Raw genomic sequence first — 22804 nt, 5'->3', positions numbered from 1 at the left:
CGCTCCCCACGGGCGGATCGCCCCTCGGCGGCCGCCGTCCCTTCCTCTGAGGGAGGAAAGCTGCGGGCGGCGGCGGCCGCGTTGGGGGGTGTGGTCAGGTGACTCCGGCGGCCGCCCAAGATGGCGTCGGGTCCGCGGCGTCTGAGGAGGGAGAGGTGTTGGTAGCGGGAGGCGGCGGTGGCGCTCCTGGCACTCGGCTGCCAGCGGCCCTCGGGCCTCGCTCGTGCGACGAGGAGGGCTATGAGCGTTGTGGGCCGCGTCTCTGGCGCTCGCTGAAGGTGCAGCCTGCCCGGCCATGGCTCTGAGGGAGCTGAAAGTTTGTCTGCTGGGGGTGAGTGCTCTGTGCGGGGCACGGCGGCGGGAGGGAGGCGGCCGTCCGATCCGCGCCCTTCGCTGCGGGGATCGCCGGGCGCGGCCTTCTGGCGGCTCTGAGTGCCGGGCCCTGCCCTGCTGAGCGCTGGGCCGCGGCCCCGCCGGAGCTGGGACTGATCTCGGTCCCGACTGTCCGGCCCCGGCAGCGGAGCGCGGGAAGCCGCGCTGAGGGACGGGGCTCCTCACGGGACGATGCTGCTGCGGTGTTTCAGCGTTATCGTCTGAAAAGGAGCAGAGAGGAGGCCCGGGCAACCGGTGGGCGCTTTCATGCTTCCCAAGCAGGCCAACTCGGGCTTGGAGATCTCAAATATCCAAAATCAAACTCGAAAGAGGTATGGAAGCAGAACTTTATTTGTTTAACGGTATATGCAGCCTTTGGAAGCGCTTTAAGCGTAGCAGTGGGAAAGGAGGAGACTTGGAGCAAAGTGACGTCGAAGTTTCTAAAATCTCTGGAAGGAGCTGAGCGCTGCCGTCCTCTGTTCGGCTCCGGGGCTGCGCTGCGGAGCTGCTGTGGGAAGCGATGGAGTGCCCTGAGCCCCGTCCTGTGCTGGGGGCATCGCAGGTGGGGTTCTCGTGGCTCCCAGATGGCCCCACTGCCCTTCAGAGAGAAAGCTGTGCGTTTCTGTGCTCGCCGTGATGTGAAACAAGCAATGCAGAGTTCATGTCTGCTTTGCGTTCACCCTGTCCTGTAAGCGTTTCCTTGTCTAAGAAGAGGAGAGGAAGCGCCAAAGAGAACTGCTTCCCAGACTCCTAGATGTGCCTGATATTGTTTATTTATTTTTTTTAACAATCAAGTTGATGGTACAAATACAAACATGACATGAAATTTTGATGTGATATTTCCTCTTCTTCCATTTACGACCGTGTAAAGTTGTATTTTAGACATGTCTTAGGTGTGTGTCATAGGAGACATCTCAGGCCTTTCATTAAGCAGGGTGGGACAGCATTAGTCAGAAGCTGAAATGCGTGTGTCACATTTGTATAATTCCACGTGCTGGATTGGCTTACAAAGGTGAAGTAACAAATTCAGTTTCTGTGTGTGCTGCTAAATGTGGTAGAAGGTCTTTCTCTGCTCAAGTTCATTCATGGTTTGTGTACGCCGTTAGGGGGCTGAGGGAAGGTTGAATGACTGATAATAAGGAATAGATTTTTCTAGCTAACAAAGAAAATAATAGCTGAAATATTTCTGAACCTCTGACTTCACTGAGATTCTCTGCAGATTGTTATTCCTACAAAGTACTGCAAGATGGGAGGACAAAAAGAGTTGTTTACAGCAAGTTATATCCCCTTCATGTTTCTGTTCTGTTTTAGGACACTGGTGTGGGCAAGTCAAGTATCGTGTGGAGATTTGTGGAAGATAGCTTTGATCCCAACATCAACCCAACAATAGGGTAAGAAACTAAAAAAAGTTTTCATTTGTAAGATCTGGACCCATATTGTGTTGCTAACGTCAGCTCCTAAAATCCTGTTAGGAGTATTCTACTTTAGGTGCTTCTGCTATGTGAACAATATGCATTTCTCCTACTCTATTCTTAAATGTTGAAGTCTGATTATAATGCAACTGTGACCTTCTTTTTTGAGTCAATTACAGTATCAAGTCTCCAAGGCTTTTGCAGATATTAATATATTAAATTAGGTGATAGTTCTTCTCATTAATTCAGTTTAATGTTATACACTGACATGCTGTACCTATTCTCTTAAGTAACTGAAGAAATTGCTAGTGCTGCTGGTATCACAGCTAAGGATATTTTATGGGTAAGCCTCAGAGGAGCAATGATACTGAGCTCAGATCTTCAAATAGATAAGAAGGAGGACATCAGGAATTCCTGGAGTGCTTGAAAGTTTTTCTGATGGTTTCTTTTGCTGTTTTTATTTTATTTTCAAAATGCCTTATGCTTTGCTCAGAAGCAGTTCTTTACTTACAGGAGGACATGACTTGATGCTGAGAAGGGGGGCAGTGCATCTTCCTGTCTCAGGTGCCACACAGCATCTATTACAGCTTTGATCAAAAAGATTCTGCTGATTAGATATCAGCTACATCTCATTCTGTCCTTCTAAAGAACGTGGTTTCTTTGATCTTTCTCTCTTTTCACTCTCTTCCTCGCTGCTCTCTTCTTCCTGTTTTTTCAGTATAAATACTGGTATCAAACTGCAAGACGTTCTGTAGAAATTATGTTTTTATTCCAATTTTCTTGTTAACAGAGGTAGCCATTGAGATAGATTGCTAGATTATTTTGTTATGCTTTCAAGGACTGAACATTCTTGGCTCTCAGGCTAGCTACAAGAATGTTCTTCTTTGGAAGACAGTGAAACTGCTGTGGGGACAGTAGCTGTGGTACTGTTTGCTTAAGCCAAAGGACAACGTGTTCTAAACATTTAAGTTTAGTGTGTGCAGAAAGTTAAGACCTACTGCTCACAGTGACATCAGCTACAAGCGAAACCCCTTGTTGAGACAGGCACTACTGAAAGATCAGTTTACTTTTTGTATTACGTGAGGATTTCTGAGAAATTGGGCACCTGATTTCATTCCTGACTGTCCAGAGACTTTAAAAAACAAAAATAAAAACATTTGCTTTCTTATAGTTTAGTCTGCTAAATAGCTGGTTAGTACGGGTGGTATCAGCACAGGCCCAGAGTTAGCAGTTGTGCTCATGCACGCAGATCCTGTTTGTTTGGATGCTGTGGTCTTTTCATTGTCTTTGATATTTAATTTAAATAATAATAATAAATCTGCTTATCTAGTAGGCGTGCAGGTGTGGCAACAGAATCATAGGCTTTGTGGAGGTGAGGAGTGCTTATTTATTTTTGTGGGATGCTCTGTTTTGTAGTTAGATGTGTGTGACCACGCATTTACGTTGACTGAGTTAAACCTTGGAGTAACCTGGTATGAATTTGCATTCTCCTCGATTTATACAGTTAAGGGATTCCTGTGGTTTTTGAAGTGACAGACTATAAGTCTGTGTCTTTTGGTGATCTTGGTAAATTAAATGGTCCAAGGACTTTGTATTTTAGTACTTTGCAATGGTAATATAATTGATCAAAACCTTCCATGTGTTGGACTGTGTGAAGTTAAATAAATTTGCTGATTGGATCTTTTGCTAGACCATGCTTTTATTTCTTAATTGAGACCAGGAGGTAGAAGTGAGGACTAGAGAGGAGTTTTAGAGCATCTTTCAAAGCTAAAGGTGAGAACTAAAGCAATATTTCCTCCTGGGTATTTGAGTGCATGAGATACGATCTTATGTTTCCTGTCCTGTTTTCACAGTTCTAAGAATATATGAGCAATCATACTTCACTATGATTAATTCATGCTTCAAATTTTAGTGTGGGCAGCCTGTAGAAACCCTGTTAGAATGTTGGATATTCTGTGCTGTCAATGCTGGGGGCATTTCATGCTGCTACTGCAGAATCTTGTGCCACTCTTTATATCACTACTGAAAGAGTATAATACAGGTGTTCATGTAGTTATGGTGTTTGCTGGGAGAAGCAGCTGGGAAATTTGGAGGGTTGCTGCTGCTTTTCTTAGAACAAGTCAAGGATAACTCTAGTTTGAATGCTCCCAGAGCTGTTTGTCTTTGAGTTGCACTCGCCTGCTCATGCACTCTTGCTTGCTTCTGTTACACTCCTCAGAGAGTTTCAGATGGAGTTGAGCCTTTACAGTAAGCTGCCATTTGGGGCATGTTTAATTGTGAGGTGAATTACGGCCATTCAATTCAAATTGAATGTACTGGTATGGTTTGGTTTGTAGAACCAGAGAAGTTGTCAGTGAGAGTCTAATTCAGGAAGTGATGCTTAATTTCCAGCAATCTTAAAGAAACCAAACTCCATTGCACTTCTCAACAGATGTTCCTATCCGTTTCTTTACCTTTACTCATTGCTAAAATAAATCTAGCTTATTCCATTTAAAGAAATTGTAGTTAGATCCTTTCTTTGTAGGGATGCTGCGATCATATATTTAGGTTCTTAAATGAACAGTGAACTTTTGGACAGTGACCTGCACTTTGGCAAAATATGTGAGCTTAAGGAATGGGGAGAAGGTTACCTCTTAACAGTGGAAAGCATTCCATAATTGCTACCCTTTATTTTAAACATGCATAGTAATTTTCTCCTCCTGTGATGGTGAGACATGCTGAAAGATCCCAATTCTATTTGCTACAAAAGTGTAATGGGTGCTAAAAGTTCATGCCCTGGTAAAATGTAGGGCACAAGAAAAACTGAAATTTGGAGTCTTGGATGTTGATGTTTAGTGTTGTTGTCATTCTGAATGACCCTTGTTCTCTGCTTTGAATTTACACCAAGTTTAATGTAGTTTAAGAAGCTCTAGCAAAGGATGCCTCCAGGTTACTATCTACCATCCTGTGCAAAACTGTCAGTAGCATGCATTTGGAAATCTGCAACATCATTAGTGATGGAAATTTAGCATATAAAAGCTGTAATGATCTCATGTGTCTAAAAAGTAATCATGGCATCTAGAGATCCTTGTCTACAAGAATCTGCATTCAGTGTGTTCTTTTTCTAATTAAAAATGGCTACGGGTTACAGATGCAGGCAAGAACTTTCTCTTTTAAAATATTAGGTCTGTGAGTTTCCTGCTCTTGGGATATACTCTGATTCACATTAAGCAGATCAAGCAAAACACAGAAGTAGTTACTGTAATACAGTGGAAGCTGGGTGGGAGAAGGCCTTTGAAGAAGAGAATTTTCTTTTGTCTTCTAGATCTGCAGGAGCCTCTGCAGGCTGAAATATATAATGACAGGCAGGTTATGGGAGCTGTACAGAGTGGAGACAGCAAGTGAGTTACTGTTGATGTCTGTCCCCTTAACACCTACAAGTGGAGATAAGACTCTCCTGTGCTGTACTCCCAACTGTGGAATGATGGAGAATTCATTTGAGTTTTAGTACTGAGATGTTAAAGGGAAAAAAAAATAAAAAGCTGATGCAGAGGGTTAGGCTTTGATCTCTTACCCTCCGAAGGCGTCCTGTACACATTTAGATAATTTGTGGTAACAATTCCTTCTTTTAAGAAAAGTGTTATTGAGAAAACTGACCTTTCTGACTTTTTTTTTTTTTTTTTGGTCATCATAGATTTTTTTTAGTTTTGTCAAAATGCTCACAGCCTGCATTCTTGTGTCTTCTGGTTTGTTAGTTAAACTTCATCCTTTGAATAGGGCCCTTTGCCTCAGTTTCAACATTAAATATGAAAACTTTGATCAGTCACATCTAGGGAGGAAAAGCAATTTAATTGAAATAGAAACCTGTTGAACAGTTCATGGTGGTCGTGTTCTAAGATGACATGTTTTGGCATATTTTCCAGAGCCTCATTTATGACCAAGACTGTACAGTATCAAAATGAGCTGCATAAATTCCTAATTTGGGATACAGCTGGACAGGAGCGGGTAAGTAGCATCAATATCTTTCATCCTGTCTGCAAATACAGTTCTGGTTACGGTTTGGGATGTTTTTTACCCATACCCAAGCCCAAACCACAAAGAGGGAAAATAAATTATCATGTAAAGGCTCATTTATTCCTGTGCAGTTGTTTGACCTTCAGGAGTCCTGCTGAAACTGACTTGCTGGATTTTTAGTGTGCCAACAGTCCTGATGTCTAGAAAGTCACTTTGGTAGATCTGTATTGCATTCAGAACTCTAGATTCCAAATGACTACCAATTTCCTCCCAGCAGCATGAGATAAAGCCAATTTTCATCATCAAGGGTATGTCGTGTGTATATGCGTGTTATCAAAGATGTCCCAGTCCTTCTATTTTCAGAAATCAGTCAGCATTTACTGTTAATAGTTTGCCTTATATGAACATCACAGCGCATTCTGAAATGGTAGTGTTTGAATGTGAGTCTTCTGAGCAGTAAAATACAACTTTTGAGAGAGTGGTACTCTTCAACAGAAAGCTTTACAAATGTGCCTGCAACAACTTGGCAGGAAGCATCCATTACGTATTAGCATTCCATCCTGTTTGGATTCAGCATGCTACAATCTGAGGAAGCTCTCTGTACATGACTGGTACGTTCCGTGTCTTTCTGTTTTTAGTCAGAGTGGTATCTCTACTTTTCTTCTATTCAATTCTTCTATTGTTATTGTTGGTGGTGTTTTGTTGTGTTTTTTTTTTTTTATTCAAAAAAGGAAGGATGACTTAGCCTGGCTCCTGGCCTGAGATCTGTGATTTCTCTAAGGCCTATTCCACACCTGAGAGAAATTTCTGTGCGGCCCACATATTTCCAAGGAAAAGCCAGTACTGTAACTTTCTGCCGGTCACAGCTGATCTGTAAACATGCCTTGTACTGAAATGTCTTGCATGGTTTTCTGGCCATGCAGCACATCTGACAGTGTGTCATGGAAAGAATCCCTTTTGTAGTGGTATGGAACACCAACAATGTCCAAACCATTCATGGAATTGTAATCTCTAAGAAGTTATGATACTTATAAACACAACTACTGGTCCTGGCTTTTGGAGGAGCTCTTGCTGTTTTCTACTTCTAAATCCCATTAGTAAACTAGTTGGGGGCAGCCTCTGGTTCTAAATAGTTTCAGGGAGTGGCAAACTAACATTGCTCTGTGCTGGAAATGTTCACTGGACATACAGCTACACACATACACCATATTTGTTCTCTCATTTCTTCTGCACTGAGTAAAGTCAGTAGAAGGCTATTTAAAGAAGTTAGGATTCTGTAGAAATTACATCTTAGTTCTGTCAAAATGCTAATCAGTCGAGATGGCAAGCTGAAGTCTTCGAAAACAGCAAAAGGAAAAATTAGTGTTTCTGGAAACATCTGTTTTGTTAATGTATTTTATCTGCTGACTGCTCTTAAGTGGAAAAATGTATCTAAGTGTTAGCAGGCAGGAAATGAGAGTACTACAAAATCACCGAGTGAAAGTTGGTTTGTTCCCAAGGTAAACAGTCAAGTAATCAAAAAGCCAAATTGCAACCAGTCCAAGCGGTGGTTTACCAAATATGTTTCCCTTTACATTTTAGTATTTGTGGAGGGGAGGGATTATACCCCCAGAGTGAACTGAATGTCTGCCTGTGTTTCCCTTTCCCACTATTAAATACTTTTCTATAGTGAACTTTGTGTTCAAAATACTGTTTTCTAAACAAAATTTGAGAGCCAAATGTAGATTATCTGGAATTCTCCCTTACAGCAAAATGTTTGTGATATATAATATCATATATAATATGTTTAACTGTACTAAGCAAAAGGAAATTGATGTTTTATAGGAACCAAATAAGCCTTCATGAAAATCTGTGTCCTATTCATGATTTTTTTCCTTGCTAGCAAGATACACAAAGTTGCATATGGTTACATCAGAAGGGCACATGTAGCTTATTCTGCTTCCAGGATAGTTGTCTGGTTCCTCATTTTTAATGAGCAGAATATCACATTGAATATTTAGGAAATTGAGGCAATATATTCAATCATGTACCCCCCCCCCCCCTTACCTTTTTGTTTTTACTTGCCATGATTGATTCATAACATTTTGTCTATATGAAGGTATGGACCTGGTTTATACCCTGTAAACTCACAACTAGATGAATATCTTTACATAGATTTAACTTTGAGTATTGCAATAACATTACTGTAGGCTTTTATTCTCCAAAATGTTCCTTAAACAGCTGTTTGCAGTGGATCGCGCAGCTTTGGGCTTTTGCCATTTTTAGTTCTAAATGTGCTTCAAGTTTCTGAGCTTTGAGGAAAAACTTGATCAAAATTCCTAAAGCCAGAAGTTAAAAATGCTCTTCTAGTCTTTAATTTAATGAGTGGCATGACTTAACCTCTTTTCAGCAAGACTGGCCATTGACGTGATCCTCTGAACAGTTCTGATCTGCAGTGATAGATGCTGGCTTTCTTGAATTATTTCTTTCCAAAAGCACTATCAAGAATAAGGAAGTTCAATTTTGACCTTGTTCCCTTCAAAGTTGACTGTATGTCCTGTGGGTTTGTCTGTTTATAACTGGTCTACTAATGGAGAGATTTTTAGTTTAGTCAAAATCAAGTTAGGCTGCTTGCTTTTTATGGCAGGTGTGCTGCTGATCCCCAAGCTATTTATTGGTTGGCCTTCATATAATACTTCTATGAAGCTTACGTATTCTGTTGTGCTGGTTCTCTGCAAAGAAAAGCTTTGTGCTAATGTTACATCTAAAAATAGTTTTCTCTCTTATTAGTATTAAGAAGCAAATTCTGGAGGTCAGAGAAAAATCCGATTCATAATAAATTATTTTTTTTTCTTAGTTTCGTGCATTAGCCCCAATGTACTATAGAGGGTCAGCAGCTGCCATTATAGTTTATGACATCACAAAAGAGGTAAGAAATTCAGTATGTATATATATGTATATATATATTTTTTTTTACTCAGCATTACCAATTCTTCTTTTTGTGTTATGAAGCAGTTCTGGTTCCTAATTCTGTTTTGTTTTTTCTGTGCCACATCAGGAAACTTTCTCAACATTAAAGAATTGGGTTAAAGAGCTTCGACAACACGGACCTCCAAACATTGTTGTAGCTATTGCAGGAAATAAATGTGATCTTAACGACGTAAGGTAAATAATTGTTGTCATTTTGGAGCCTTTGTTTCAGAGGCAGGCTCGTAGTGCTAAAGATGCTACTTTTAAGATTTCAAAGCTAGTAAAAGATTTAGAGCAATTTAAGCTTTTCTTTGCACTGCCGTTGTAGTTTCACAAGGAGACTCAGCTGTGTTGACTCCAGAAAATTTGGTTAGTTTGCCTTTGTTTTTCTTGCCCACATCTTCCCCTTTGTTGGTATGAGTACGTGTGATATAGCACTAAATCAGGCTGTAAGATTGATCGAGATTAAAACTAACCAATTTTAAAAAGGAAAACTTATCCACATGTATTTCACTTGCTCACAACATTATAACTTGCTAGCATGGCAGAGGTGGGGTAGCAGGGTTAGGAATGAGAAGTTTACAGGGAGGCAGGATTACCTTTCTGGTGGCAGTGCCAAGTTACACAAGCTTAAAACCGCCTATGAAACTACAGTGTAATACAAGCAGTTTACCACCTTTTATAAGAAGTACTCCTGTCAATCTGTAGCACCTCATTTTGTTATGAAAAGCATCAAGGCTGTTGGAAAGCATTGTGTAGGTTTTTCTGACTTGCTTGTTCAGGTGCCTTCCCTCACTGCTTAAGCATTAGTGTGGAATTGGCTGTGGTTGAATGGTTGCAGGGAGTGGGAAAAGTTTTCGAGAAACGTTATGAACAGCCAAACTTTCAAGCAGGCATGTACTAAAAACAAAAGGTGCCCTTTATTATTTGTATCCAGGTTAAATAATCCAGAATTCAGAATGAAGGTGCGCACACACTCCTTGTTTTTAGCTTTCATTGGAAAAGGTACTGCAGCTGCTGTCCCAAGGGAGACAGGTGGTTATGTGTTTGAAGAACCACTGCAAAGTTGGTATAGTTTTACAAATTGTTCCTATGTTTTAGTTACTTAGCATGCTGTAATAACTTGATAGAAATAGTGTGTCTCTTGGAATCAGTATGGAATAAAATTATCTATGTGCCAATTGTAAGCATGCAGTATTAATTCTTACACTTATTTCTTGATACTTAGTTGAAATTGTAAATCATGTACATACTGCAATTGAAGCTAATTAATAAGATTCCTCTCTGTGTGAGAGGAAGTGTTTGAGACACTGATCGTTTTTTCGTGTCTTGATGTCCTAAGTCTCTTGTTACTGAAAGTAATTTTGTGTTTTTGAAACATTATGTAAAGACACGTAGAGCGTAGCCTTCTCTTTATTTGCTGGGCTTTGGTTTGGGGTTTTTTTCTGTTGTTGAAGGAAATGCTGCACTAGCAACTTTCCTGCTTAAGGCTGTGAAATATTTCTTTTCACTTCTTGGCTCTGTAGCTGTGTGCAGTCGAAGTAAGTTCCTGTTCATATCTATGTCTTCATTGCTTCAAGTAAACTAAATGCCATACTAATGATCTGCGCAGCACTGAGAGATGCCTGGTTTTCTAAGCAGCTGTAGGAAATCACTGGATTAGGGGAATGAACACGAGGGTCATTTCAATGCATCTAAAACTTTTATGTGTGGAAAAAATAAACCACTCCCAATGATTGATTGCAGACCTACACTTAGAGTAGTCTAGAATGAAACTCCATTGTCATGTTAAATGGCCTTGTTAGTTTGATTGTGCTTTAGTGATGATCCTGCCTCTAAGCAAGGAGACAGCACAGAGTGAAAAATGAGTATCAGTTTCAGGATGGGGGAGCAGGGTGATGCAAAACAGGCAATACAGAATACTCATTAACCATGACACTCAGAAGTTTATCAGTCTCTTAAAGTTCTGAATTATGTATTTTTCTACATTCAGTTCTTTCTTTGCTTCTTTTCAGGGAAGTCATGGAAAAAGATGCTAAAGACTATGCAGATTCCATTCATGCAATATTTGTAGAGACAAGTGCGAAAAATGCAATAAACATTAATGAACTCTTTATAGAAATTAGTAAGTATTTAAACAGGTAATGTGTTTTTCTTCTGAAGGAAGCTCAAGTAGAAATTTGATAGTGTTTGGTTTTTGTGCTATTTAGGCAAGAGTGTGCTGATTTAAGTATTGCATCCAAGTATGAATACTAACTGCAAAATGAGCTGCATACATTTTTCCTCATCTAATGATTTATGTAAAGTCCCGACATGGAACCTTCATGTTCTCTAGTGCTGCCAGATAAACAGCAGTCAGTATCGCATTACTATGTCTGTTATTGGATGATTCAGTTAATACTTCCAAGGTTATGGGAGGGACAGTAAATGGTGTGGCAAATATCCAGACTTCATACAGCTGATAAAATGATAAAATGACTAAAGCAGCTATTCTTAGAAGCAATTTGGTGTTAAGCCTGGTGCAGGTGGTCTGCTGGGAAAAGACAGATCAAGAGCGGAGAGTTTCCATAAGGTATTCCATCCTACAGAGCATATTCTCTGGGTGCTTCTGTGCTTTAGATCTCTAAGACAAGATTAGCCTGAAGTGTAAAGTTAGCTTAATGCTGCCTCACTTTTCTTTTGTGGTTCCATGCCTCCAGCAGACAGGGTATAGACTGTTTACTGCCATTCTTCTGTTACGTGTTAATGACATATGATCTAATGTATGCTGAATGAATAGAATTAGTTTCAAATATGTTTGCCATAAATGTCTTTTTCTGCCTCCTTGTAGGTCGTAGAATTCCATCAACTGACACCAACCCCCCGTCTAGTGGTAAGGGCTTCAAGCTTAGAAGACAGCCGTCGGTGACAAAGCGCAGCTGCTGTTGACTGATCCATTTGAAAATCAGACTTGTTTATACAGTAGGTGGTCTTGGAAGTTAATAGTTCACGTTGGATTTATATTATCAGTCTTAGATCTCTATCTGCTGGTGTTCATACGCCAACGGTCCAGTAAAAATGGACCAGTTCATCTGACATCTGTATGCTCGCAGAAAAGACTGCCATCGTATGTCAGCCTGTTTACTTACAAAAAGTTGTAGTATCTCTTGCATTCAAAGGGAATCCATCATCACTTCTTTGGCCTTGCTTAAAAGGAAGCTGACTATGAATGGTTGAACTGAAATGTTTAGTAGTTTTGTAATCGAGATTGTGTTTTTGTAAAAAGGGAAATGAGCACTTTTGTGGGACTTGGGGGTGGATAGAAGGAGTCTGGATTTTGAAGGTTAGTGAGATGGCGCTTCTTCCTTTTCTTCAGTGAGCCTTATTTGAAAAGTAAGTGTAGCTAATCCAAAGTACAATGGGACAGTTGGTTTTGAGGTGGCTACAGAATAAGCAAATGAAGGCAGATAACAGTCAAATCAGTCCGTCCACTCCCCAGAGCCCATTTGCACTTTTTATTTAAAGATAAGCAGTGGGGGTGGGGGCACATACAACAGATCTTAAACCAAGGACAATCTTTTTTTTCTGTGCTGACTTAATCACTTTGAGGCAAACTGATGTGCTTATAGGCATCTTCTTGCTCTTACAAGTTTTTGACGTTAAGTTGTTGGTCAAAGAAAGCCTAAATGTAGTTCTGACTAAATGAAGTGATTACTGACTAAAAGCAGATGCTGTAAACAGATGATTCCAATAGTTCTGATAAGACTTAAAAGATTTGGGGGAGAGCATTTAACTGTTTAGCATGTGTAAAGTGTTCATATTATATTTATAAGACCAGTTTTTAAAATACTATAAGTTATATGAAAACAGTCTTTTAAAAATAGCAGTCTTATTCATTCCTTCCATTCCACACCTATGGGTGCACTCCTGGGGTTCTCCATCAGGTTTTTTTCTCCAGCATATTTTAGGTACTGTTGCTGTAATTCCATCCAGAGACAAGCTAAAATTAGTTCTCTTTAAATCACATTTGAAAGGTCCAATAGAGGCTGCTATTGGTACAGAGTGAGGTCTGTCTGAACAGGTTTTCACCTGTGGTGCGCCCAGTCTTTCTTGTTTTGGGCACAAGTACAAATAAAAAGTAACCTTAAGACAGGTGGTAATGTAGATCGTTGCCTCTAAGTTCCTGGGCTTTTTTTCCTGCTAGGGTTGGATTTTTGATTCTTTTTGGTGGGGGCTTTTCCTTCTTTCTTTCTTTTCTCTCTCTCTTTTTTTTTTTTTTTTTTTTAATTCAATGCTTACCTTATAATGTGTTGGTTTAAGTTTGCTTGCAATTAAACCATAGATTGACCATACATTTTTGTGCTTTTTTTATTTTATTTTCACTTCTTTGTTTTCTGCTGACACTATTGAAGTTCTTCAAAAGTCTCAAGTACGTACTAAGACGTTGTTAAGCTTTAGTGTGAAAATTCTGTTTGCAGTCTGGCCTTCTATCATCTGAAGTATTTTCTCTGAAGGAATCACATAAAGAATTAGTAAATGGAAGGACTTGTAATTCAGATTAGTTTGCACTAATCAAAATTCTTGTGAAGCTATTATGGAGCAAAACAGCTAAACTATTGGGATGAGATTTTTAGTTGTATGTTCTAATGAAATGTGGGGACTACATTTTGTTTTGACCATGCCCTTGCTCGATTCTGCCTTCTTTGCCACAGCTGCGCAGGTTTCATGCTGACAGAATGCTTAGGAAGCTTTTATTTTCATTAAAAGGCTGTTTGAAACGTTTTTGAAATGATGGACCTTAACAGAGATGGTAGAGGCAAAAAATGGTCAATATTTGGCCTTATGTTGATACGTTGGTGTGTCATTGAAAGCTAATAGTGTGTGAACAGAACAAAATGGTACTCCTGCAAAATGCCTGATGGAAGCCTACAGTGGAAGGTAGAATTGGTGAAGAAAGAACAGACTAAGCCTGCTCTCAGACAGATTTCTTCTTTTAAAAGAGTAGCCTTGCAATTGGATGCAGGATTTGCAGCAGAGGCAGCCGTGGCAATCCTTAATTTCTCTGCAGTATTTCAATTATTCTTCCTGGCAAATTTTTAAAATACAAATTGTGGTTATGTCAATAAATCAGATTTTTAAAATCTAGATTTGGTGTTTGTGGTGCTTTAGAAGTCTATAATAAAATACTACAGGTGCTGTAGTATCTTAACTGTGATAGAAAATAGTGCATTTATTTAATAACAAATCTGGAAAATTTGTTGAACTGAGAAAAGGAAAATCTAATCGGGATATCTTCCATGCAGGCTTGTAGAGAAGGGTATTGGAACCTGCTGCTTTTTGTTGTTGGTTTTTAGCACAGAATAAAACTTGTGTTCAAATCTTTTTTTCAATGAAATAATGAAGTGGTCTAATGGTATTTATCCAACATTTATTGACTTGAGAAGAAAATATTGGATTCTAGGCTAGACTGAGAACTGTGTTCATATAGAGGTTGCTGTAGCTGTAACTCCAGACAGAGAGTTGCAGTTATGATCTTGAAGTGCTCCAGTTAATGAATCCATGAAAAAGGCCGTTGTTTTGGATTGCCCAGATGTTGAAGTGAGGCTGCTTCTAAAGACTGTGCCTGTGTAAAATGACAGACTGTTCATGTAAGTTGGTTTGAGCCAAGATAACTGTTTGTTGATCGGTAGGCTTTAGCTGAAAGCTGATGTGCAGTCCTCGCTAGATGAGACACACATGTTCAACGTCTCATTTTCGTTGGAGGAAAATGGATTCTTCTGTATTAGTTTTAGGCCATCTGCTTTCATTTTGTACTAGGCTGACTGAAATTAATTATATTTTGTCCTAACATAACTTCTCTGTTTGAAGGCAGATTAGCCTTTGAGTGTTTGAAGTACTGATAATCAACCATTTCAGCTAACTTCTTAATTCTGTTAAGGAGCTGTTGAAATAGTGGAATAAATCTGAAGTCCTGAGGTTTGCCTTTCTCATTAATGAATGGCACTTGTCACAGAGACCAGATTTTAAAATGCTATAAAAGGGAAACGAATGCTGCACAAAGTTTTTTGAAGGGGCAAACATCAGATATGTAGAAGGAAATGAGCTGTGTGTCATATCATTGATCCTGAGCATTTTTTTTAGCTGAGAGTATTACCATTTCCACTTCTTAACAATAGCAACTCTCCCTCACAAAGGTACAGATCTGTACAAAAATGTCCTTTGATAAATAGTTTGTTCTTTTGGAGCTACTTCAGTGTGCTACCTATGTTTTGTAGGGAGCCTTCATCATTCCCTATAAATTCCCAGTCTCTTAAAGGACCCATAATGCTCTTGATCTGTGCCGAGTAGTTTTGTAGTATATTTTATATACATGTTCAAAGCTGACATGCTAAATGCCTTAGGTGAAATGTGGAAGCTTGTGCTTAACAAAACAGAGGCATTTAGTAGCCAAACCACTGAAACTTGTAATAGGTGCTTTAAAAAGTTCTAGGAGAATTCTGACAACTTTTGCTGTTGACGGGGTGGCAAAGACTTTTTATACTGTCAGACACATGTTGAAGCAAAACAAATCACTGCACTTTAAATCCCTTCTGACTTCAGTGAGACCTTTTCTCTAAGTGCCACAGTATCAGGCAGTTAACAGCTTAGAGGGGTATTTAGCTTAAACTCATTTTTAATATGTTGGTGTGTGTAGCACCAATTTAATACTACCAGCCTGCTCAAGAAAAGATATTGATGTGCTTGGGAGGAGAGTAAGAGGAGAGGAGCCAGTGTCTTCTTACTGATCTGGAATTGAGGTCCCCCAGTCTGGCCAAGAGATAGGAGATGCACTGGAAATTACCCTCATGATTAAATCTACGTTTTAATTATTAAAAAAAATATATATGTAATTTTTAATTTCTTGAATGGTTTAAAAATTAGCACTAACAAGCTTTATTGTTTTGATGCTAATCCTAAATTGTTCCTCAACATTAGTGTTCATATTCACTATAATCTATTGAGCTGGGAAAGGAAGCTTAATTGTTGTTTGAATGGATTTCTTGTGAAACTGTGCTTAGTGTTTGGTAATGGTGGAGTAGTCTTTGTGGTGTGTCAGTAATCTGCAAAGGCTGCCTTGGGAATTGAGGGTTTATGGGACAGAAGCAGTCTAAGCTTCGTGGCAGGTGACTGTAGGGAGAGCCTCACTTGTAAGTAGCAATACCCACATAAAAGTGAAAAAACATTGCAAGCATGGGCAGAGTCTGAACACCCAAGTAATTTAAGCTTCTTTACTGCCTGTTAAAAAAAGCTTCAGGCATCTCTCTTAAACACTTTTTGTGGCTCATCTTTTTTGTGGACAAGAGATAGGGATAAGTTTTCTTAGCAGGGAGTTGTTTTGCAGTGATCTGAGACTACAGTGAGGCAGTTTTTTAAAGCATAACAGTTCTGTGCTTGGAAATAAGCTTTTCAAAGATCTGCAGGGAATTCTCCAGAGAGAAGTCTTAACATCTGGACTTAATTTACCAAAGGCCATAGACCTTGGTCCCTGGAAAAATTATGGAAAAGACTACTGCTCAGCAGTACCTTGAGTACCATTCAAAGGCTCTTAGAGGGAGGAAAAAGGCTTTTGTCAGGCATAGACAACGTGAGTTCACAGATGCTTTGCCTCTGTACTTTGATCTCCTTCAATGACAAGCCAACTGCTTGGTCTGTGGGGGAAAGGCAGTAGATATAATAAGACCTTTGATACTTTCCCTCTCAGCATCCTTCTGGACAAACTGTCCCACCAAGCTGATAAACTGACTTGATGGTAGAACTCAAGTTTGTAGTGGATGGGGCTACATCTGGTCAGCAGCCAGTCCCTAGCAGTGTTCCCAGGGCTTGCTTCTAGAGCCAGTTCTGTTCGATCATTTCATCAACAGTCTGGGTGCAGGAGTGGAATGCAATCTCAGCACATTTGCTGATGATAATAAACTGGGAGGTGCTCGTGCCTGGAGGACAGGAGACCTTGCAGAGGGATTAGATAGGTTGGAGCATTGGGCAATCAGCAGTGGCATGAATTTCAGCAACAGTAGAACACTGGGTGTTGCACTTGTGACAGTGCAGTGCCATATGCAGGTACAGACTAGGAGACAAGTAGCTGGAGAGAGCAGCTCAGCAGAAAGGGACCTGGGAGTGCTGGTGACAGCAGGCTTACAATGAGCCAGCAGAGTGTCCTGGCAGCCAAGAGGGCAAACTGTGTTATGGAGTGCTTTACACACAGCATAGCTGGCTGGTCAAGGGGTGCATCTCCTGCCATATTTAGAGTTGGTGTGGCCTCACCTTGGATATTGCTTGCAGCTCTGGGCTCTGCAAGTTCTTATCAGTGTATCCAAATGGGTTCAGGAATCCTTGATCCAGTGATTGATGCTTGTTACTGGCATTGGAGAACCACAGACAAGACTGAGAGGGGATCTTACCTACCCTCATCAGGGCAGACAAGTGGCACTTTTCAGTGGTGCCCAGCGACAGGACATGGGGCAGTGGGCAAAATGGGAGCACAGGGAGTTCCATATTTAATTGAGAAAATAGTTGTTTAATTTGAGGGTGAGGAAATGCTGGAACAGCTGCCCAGAGCAGTCTCCTGGGGAGATACTCAAATCCTGCCTGGATGCTTTTCTGTGCTTTCAATCTCAGTTGGCCCTGAAGTGGTCAGGCAGTTCAACTCAATGATTTTTGTAGGTTCTTTACAACTGTTCTGTGTTCACATCACATCTCTATTAATAGATCACATCCCTGCTAATGTTAGGCAACAGAAAATTCATGGAAGATACTGTTGTCAATTACTACTCTAACGTTTCTTAGCAGTGTTTTAGAACAAGAATGTCAGCTGACCTTTTCAGAGTTGTAGGAGTCCAGCACGTCAAAAGAAATAAGCTTGAAACTGTATCTTTGTTTCTTACCAAGTATTCAATTGCCAAAACATATCTCTGTAACTGTTGGGCCTTCTGACCTCATTACTTGTTTTTAAAAGAATCCCTCTTGATCTTCTGGTAGTCTCTGAAAATTTGCATGCAAACTTTTTCTTATCAGCTAGGATCAAAAATGTTTGACTTGCAAAAACTGAATAAGCATTACCAGACTGTCCATGAAGTGTCGCTGATCCTTAGGGCTTTTGAGGGATATAAGACTATTGATGAGCTTCGTCTCTGACATGTTAAAGTCCTCCTTTCCTTCTGTCCTTCCCCTCACAGTTTTCCCCTCCCAACCCTGAATTAAGTGCACCTGCTGTAAGCAGCTATTTCAAAATCCTTACAGGTGTTGTAGTAGTTCAGTTATTTGATGCCTCCTGTTTTATGTGGAAAATCAAAGCACTAAGATGAGTCTGTCCCCCAAAAATGGGTGCAACATTTACTGAAACTGTCCTTATTCTAAAACAGAAAATCCCTGGAAGAAATGGTTCTGCTCTTCTCATTGCATCATCCTGCAAGTTAGGAGCTTTAAGGTTTCGCTTAAACACTAACTTTTATTCAAGGAAGGTGGGTTTTTCTTTGTTTCATTCCTGTCAGTGGTTTTTAACATGAATTACCAAACAAACCAACTGCTACTCCGGTTCTAATGCTGAAGGATACAGACAAGCTTTTCTGCTGTTCTTGTTATTGGTATGGATAGAAGACACCATCCAGTTGTTGCACTTTGGTTTGCTGCATCTCAGACCCATTGATAAAGTCACTGCTGCTTTCTTGCCTCATTTTCACTCTTGTCACAGTGTGAATTTCCTGTTATTAAATCCGTTATGTTTTCTTGACTATTTGTTGTTTGTTTCCTTCTGGGATTTAGCCAAGAAAAGGTGACGAGTGTCTTTTCCTCAAAAGTTTGAGAAATATCTGTCACAGCAGCAAATATTTGTGAACAAAATGGTCACCTCTTAACGATTTCATGAAGCTGCACTAAGAAATCCATAGCAGCTGAGACATGTACCACTGCATCACTCCACTAGGTAAGGGCAAAAAGCACATTCGTCTGCAGGAAGTAAATTATTGTAAAGCCCTAACAGCATCGTGTGAAGTACAGAAGTGATTAACTTCTTTTGTACTTGGCATTTCTGAATGTAGTGCTTCCAGCACTGAAACTGTGGCACGGTGAATTGACATAAGACAAAGAAATGGAGGATATTTAGATGTAGGACACTTCAGACTTCTTGGCAATCCTCCCCTTGCACCCTCTCATTCCCCGGTATGGTGAAGAAAAAAGGGAATCATTCTGGAAGTGTCTAAACAAGAACTTTGCATTTGTGTATTCAGGGCACAGGAATAACCTGATGTGCATTTAGCTCTTGCAGTGTAATACACGTATGCCTGTAAAATTAAGCATGAAGGTTAACTTTTGACTCAGCAGTTCTTGTCCCTCTTAAGAACGATCTGCCTTTTCCTTGCGGTATTGGGTTAACCTGCTAAAAAATGGAAGGGTCTGTGCCTTCTTACTGTAGTGTCTCTTATGGAAACAAACTAAAGCCTCTCAAAGTTACAGAGCATTTGCAGCACTGTAAACTGCACAAATTTACTACCGTTGCTTCACTGCATGAAACGCAGTTAGATCACAAGTGATGAAATCTTACAGTGATGAGTTCCCAAGCTAATGAATGTTCTGAGACTTTTCTAGTCTTCTCTTGGGCTGGTCCCGAGGGTGTGTACAGGTTTGTCTGTATTGTTGGTTTGTAGATGCTAATGAGGAAAACCAGGCTTTTGTTTTCTCCTTTTGGTTTGTGTTGTTATACTCCCATGTAGTGCATAGAATGACAATTAAGAAATGTTGGTTTGGCATAATGTAAACGGCATTTTCGGCTTACGCATTCATAATAAACTTTTATAGTGTAATAACATGCTGAATCACTACCAGTCCGATGTATTGTGCAAAAAAGGTGTAAACATTTTATTAATAAAAAGCTTTGTTTATAACTCGCTGGCCTTGTTTGAGTGGTTCCAAATTTCTCAGTGCTGTCAAAACTAGGAATAGAATTGTGGGAGAGGAAGGTTAAGCAATATCACTGCAAAGTGAATGTAAGTGATAGTTCGCATAGCTGTTTTCCAGAAGCTATCGCTAGCGATCATTCAGAAGCTGACTGTTTTCCATGGTTTATGTATACACAGACGGGCAAAAGACAAGCTTGTACAGAAAGGGATGAAGTAAAAATGGCAGAGAGAATGCAGCTTTTGTCTCATGCTTCCTTCCTTTGCAGCATGATGGCTGAGGAACTGCAGGCCACACACAGCCTTGTCAGCTTGTGCGAGGCCTGACAAATTCTAATGGGATCAAGTTATTTAATGCATTGCGTTTAGCTTAAAATGCATCAAAAGCTGAATTCTTGACTGCTTAGGCCAGGTTTCTGTCAATCAGAATGTGAAGTGCTTTTAATATCTGCACAGTGTTCTGGGGGGCTGCTGTGCTTGAAAGGGTTCTGTTCTGATGTGCTGGGTGCTTGCTTCCTTTTTTCTTTGTGGTTGCTTTAAGCTGCTTTGGTTATGTACAGCACAAAATGGACTTGGCTAGAGTTATCTCCCTTGTCTTGTTTGGTGATTAAAAGATGTAGTTTTATTGATTCAATGTGTGATGCAATTTAACGTGTTGACAGCAGCCTCCAAAAGCATAAGCCCCCCAGAATCCTGCTCCTAGAACTGCTCCTTCACCTGAAATACCTGTATCCTGGTTTTCATTTAATGTGGATAGAGACTTCCATAGAATTTAAAGTGTTCTTTAAAACTGCTCCTGTCCAAAGCTTCCTTAGTGCCCTGCAGAGTTTCCCAGTGGCGTTCATCCCAATCTGCTCCTTCTGTTAACCAGAAATGCATGTTGGCAACGTGTGCCTTCCAGCCTTGGAGTGGCTGAACTGTTAATGAGATGAAGGTTGTTTTGTTAACTGACAATGGTGCGGCATTGCAGGTGGTTTTGTGACGCGTATCCATTTCAGTTACTCTGATCTGAACAATACTGACTGCGTGCACATTTACATACAACCAGAAAACTGCTTTCATTAGACTTGGTAAGTTGTCCGCTTTGCATAAAAAACCTGCTGTGTTTTATCTATGTTTCAGCATGGATGAACACAGGGGAATGCTCGCTATCCAAGCAGGTAAGTTCAGAGCTGCTCAGTGCAATCTGCTCTTGTAAGGTGATCCAGCCTGGCGTACCCTTTATCATCCAACACTGAAGGCTGTACTTTATATTGCCAGAAGAAGTGGAAGGGTGCAGGCAGCAATGCTGAGCTGTTGTTTGCTTTGGGGACTTTTATTATGTATGACTGTATGTTGTATAAGGTTTCCTCTGTCTTATTTCTCATTATGTTCCAATTAACTTGCAGATATATATATAAAGCTTATCTCTTTCTACCAGTTACTTGGAATGTTTATGGACAGCTGTGTTTTATAGCGCAGTGAGAGAATCTGTTTATAAAAGTAAAACAATCGAAGAGATGACATGGAAGAGGATCATCTTTCCAGAATATCAGCCAAGAAAAAGCTCTGCTCAAAAATGTGAGTGAACTGAATCACTTCTTAATTTGAGGTCTAACAAAATCTTATGACATAATCTGTAGTTTATAGTATAAATCAGACTCCTCAAAATAGCAAAAATGATAAGGACATCCTAGGCTCCAAATCTAATGAAATAGAATAGCACAGATGTATCAAAAAACCCCAAAGCCAACTCACATATATGATGTTGTGACCACCTTTTCTCCAACAGGGAAGGAAGTTAAGGCAGAGCAGCAGTTACAGGTATTTTAGCATGTTGCTACACAAGGCTGAAACTTCTGACTCCTCCTGCTGTATTTATTAGCTAGAAAGTGTTACCAAGTTTCATTTGCATGATGTAAAATGAAGAGTTATACTAAATACATACGGGGGGTTATTTTGGTGTGGAGTGAAAGCAGTTGCAACAACCACAAAGGATAAAACGTGTTTGTAGATGACTCTGGGTGAAAACTAAGGGTTCTCACGGACAAGAGCAGCTGAAGTGTTGATGTGGTATAAATACTGCAGACATACTGTGCAGGCTTCCTTACAGCACTGAATGTCATCGTCCCATTTAGTGGTGTTAATTTTAACGTGTCCATCAGTCATTTGCATTGCCAGCAGTGCCGACGGCCCTTTTATTCCAGTTCTTTTTAGCCATTTTCTGCCTTTTTTTGGCAAACCAGTTGCCATTAGCACTTGTTCTAACATAACTGTACTGTAATAGTTGGTATCCTCTGAAACATTTTCAGTGTCGAGAGGATTGCTTTTAGTCCTCCAAATGCGCTATCTCCTCCCCAGTGCCACGTATCCCAAGCACAGCAGCCTAATAAACATTTTTTGTGTGTATATAAGCTATTTTTAACTTGTATCGAAGCGATCAGGTTTTAGGACCTTAAAGCCTTGGTCACGGTGAGCTCCTGCTCCATCTGCTGTGTTACAGAAACAGGTTGTGGATTCTTATGAACTTCTGGCATGTTGAAGAGGAGTGGGTATGGAGGACCTAAGCGGTGCTGCTGTACTGCCCTGGCCTAAGGCCACCAATAAAGCAGTAAGTACTTCATCTCAGAGCAACCTGTACATTTAAGTTATTTTATAGAGTTAAAAAAAAAAAAAAAAAAAAAGCCTTAAAGCCACTGCGCTGACTTTAATTCTGCTTTTATTCATGACCAAGTTAGCGTTTCTTAGCGCTTGATAACAGGACCGGCTTGCAGCACCGTTTCCCAGTCCCGTAACGCTCCTCCTCCTGCCCTGCGCTCGCGCCCTCGTAGCCTTCGGATCTCATTGCGTGCAGAGCCGCTCTCTGGCGCTGCGGGTCGGGCGCTGCTCGGCCCGTCGTTGTTCCTTATTGTGGAGGAGCGCTCCGGAGCAGCTGAGTCACTGGCGGCCCCGCAGCGCCGCTCCGGACATCGCCACGCCCGGGGGTCCGAGCAGCGCGAGGGCTAAACCGGCCGGCTGGTAACCCGCACCCCGCGGTGACTGAACCGCGTGGCTTATTACTGGCCCGACCTCACCCCGTACGGCTGCACCGCCCGCCCCAGCCCGGCTCCCTCCGGCCCCTCCGCCCGCCCCAGCGCGGCGGGAGCCGCCCCCATCCCCGCGGCGGGGCACGCGCCATCCGCAGCCCGTCCC

At 40.8% G+C, this 22804-nt stretch overlaps 1 protein-coding gene across 2 annotated transcripts; it reads left to right on the top strand.

Annotated features, from left to right (window-relative positions):
- The first annotated feature begins 25 nt into the window (after positions 1 to 25).
- RAB22A (RAB22A, member RAS oncogene family) lies at positions 26 to 19624 on the top strand. 2 transcript variants are annotated; one of them, XM_072350615.1, is made up of 8 exons: positions 162 to 331; positions 1684 to 1763; positions 5687 to 5768; positions 8614 to 8685; positions 8815 to 8921; positions 10742 to 10851; positions 11557 to 11687; positions 18104 to 18241. In XM_072350615.1, exons 1-7 carry the CDS (start codon positions 296 to 298, stop codon positions 11652 to 11654), a joined length of 585 nt encoding a protein of 194 aa, XP_072206716.1. In that variant the 5' UTR covers positions 162 to 295; the 3' UTR covers positions 11655 to 11687; positions 18104 to 18241. The 2 variants fall into 2 exon arrangements, with proteins under 2 accessions (XP_072206715.1, XP_072206716.1); XM_072350614.1 differs by having other exon boundaries at positions 26 to 331; positions 11557 to 19624.
- The last annotated feature ends 3180 nt before the right edge of the window (positions 19625 to 22804 follow it).

Source organism: Excalfactoria chinensis, chromosome 15 (assembly GCF_039878825.1).
Source record: "Excalfactoria chinensis isolate bCotChi1 chromosome 15, bCotChi1.hap2, whole genome shotgun sequence".
In the NCBI taxonomy this organism is placed as follows: domain Eukaryota; kingdom Metazoa; phylum Chordata; class Aves; order Galliformes; family Phasianidae; genus Excalfactoria; species Excalfactoria chinensis.
This window is presented reverse-complemented; position numbering and strand designations above follow the sequence as displayed.